At 42.1% G+C, this 1,489-nt stretch overlaps 1 protein-coding gene across 1 annotated transcript in view; it reads left to right on the top strand.

Moving 5' to 3' along the window:
* LOC110321964 (olfactory receptor 6B2-like) overlaps positions 1-359 on the top strand; it is an 882-nt gene extending 523 nt beyond the window's left edge. The window contains exon 2 of the mRNA XM_021198547.1: positions 7-359. Coding sequence (XP_021054206.1) covers positions 7-359 — 353 coding nt within the window. The remainder of the gene's footprint in view (positions 1-6) is intronic.
* The last annotated feature ends 1,130 nt before the right edge of the window (positions 360-1,489 follow it).

Here is a 1,489-nt window from a genome sequence, read left to right as displayed (position 1 = left end):
CTGCAGAGCTGGTGGACTTCATCCTGGCCTTCATCATTCTGGTGTTCCCACTCCTGGCCACCATTCTCTCCTATGGCCACATCACCCTGGCTGTGCTGCGTATCCCTTCAGCCACGGGCCGGTGGAGAGCCTTCTCCACCTGTGCCTCCCACCTCACTGTGGTCACCTTCTTCTATGTGGCCATGCTTTTTATATATGTGCGACCCCAGGCCATTGATACCCGGAGCTCCAACAAGCTCATCTCTGCTGTGTATACTGTCCTCACACCCATCTTAAACCCCTTGATTTATTGCCTAAGGAACAAAGAGTTTAAGGATGCTGTGAAAAAGACCCTAGGATTGCATCACAATCTACAGTAGGATAGTGCATGTTCTAGAATCTAATTTGTGGTGGGAAAGTCTCTTGTATAGTACCTAATGTTCTTTAAAATTCTTCTGGTAAAATCCAGCGCTATTACAGAGCCAGCCACCATAATGAGTCTTCATCCAAATATGTTTTCTGATATAGTTGTAGAGAATATGTGTAGGCTCAGGGACCTAGCTCCTAGGTAGATCCTAGTCATACTCTGTGCTTCCTGAGACCTACTGTGTTGGTTTCTAGTGCCAGGGAGTAACCTGGGTTTTTGGAAGACTTTATGAATGTGGTAGTGAAGTACTTACACTTCCATGTTCTGCTTTNGCTNNNCTCCATGTGTTTGGNCNTCCCTGCCTTTGCATGTAGCAATGATTCATGTGTTGTTGCTCAGTAGCATTCACGTATGTATCAGCATACAGTTCTGTGCTTTGCCATTGTCTGACAGTGCTATGGATACTCTCTAGGATGTGTAATGTTGCTATATAAAATCCAGGTAATATTTTTATTTTTTTTATACTGACACATATGTAGTTGGCGAACTACACAAAACTGTTTCTGGGCTAAAACAGGGACCTGGTGAAACACAAGGGATGTCTATGTGGCCAGGTTTAGCAGAAACTTCAAAACTGTTTTACAAACTTTAAATATCAGTTTTTCTCCCATTAGTAGTGTAACAGAATATCAATGTTTCTGTATTCTGTCCAAACCTAACGTTGCTCATGTGTTTAAAATCAGCCTTTCTTCTTGACTCTAAACCTATGTTTTCCAAATGTCACATTGTTCTCATTTTTTTCCTTGTTGCTGTGATAAAATACTTTGTGGGGGGGAAAAAGGATTTATTTGGCTCATGGCTCCAGGTTACAATCCATCATTGCTGGGAAGTCAATGTGTCAGGAACATGAAGCAGCTGCCCACACCCATTGTCTGAAGCAACTGGCCACACCCATTATTAAGATCAGAGTGAGAGAAATGCATGTATGTTTATATTCATCTTTTTTTTACTATTGTTTTATACTTTAGGGTCTAAACCTAAGAAATGGTGTCACCTACATCAATTAACATAATCACCACAATCCCCACAGACAGGACCACAACCTAGCCTGATCCATACAACCTCTTATTAAGACCCCCTTTC

This window comes from Mus pahari, chromosome 5 (genome assembly GCF_900095145.1).
Source record: "Mus pahari chromosome 5, PAHARI_EIJ_v1.1, whole genome shotgun sequence".
NCBI lineage: Eukaryota > Metazoa > Chordata > Mammalia > Rodentia > Muridae > Mus > Mus pahari.
Note: the sequence above shows the minus strand (reverse complement) of the source record. Positions and strands in the feature narration are given on the sequence as shown.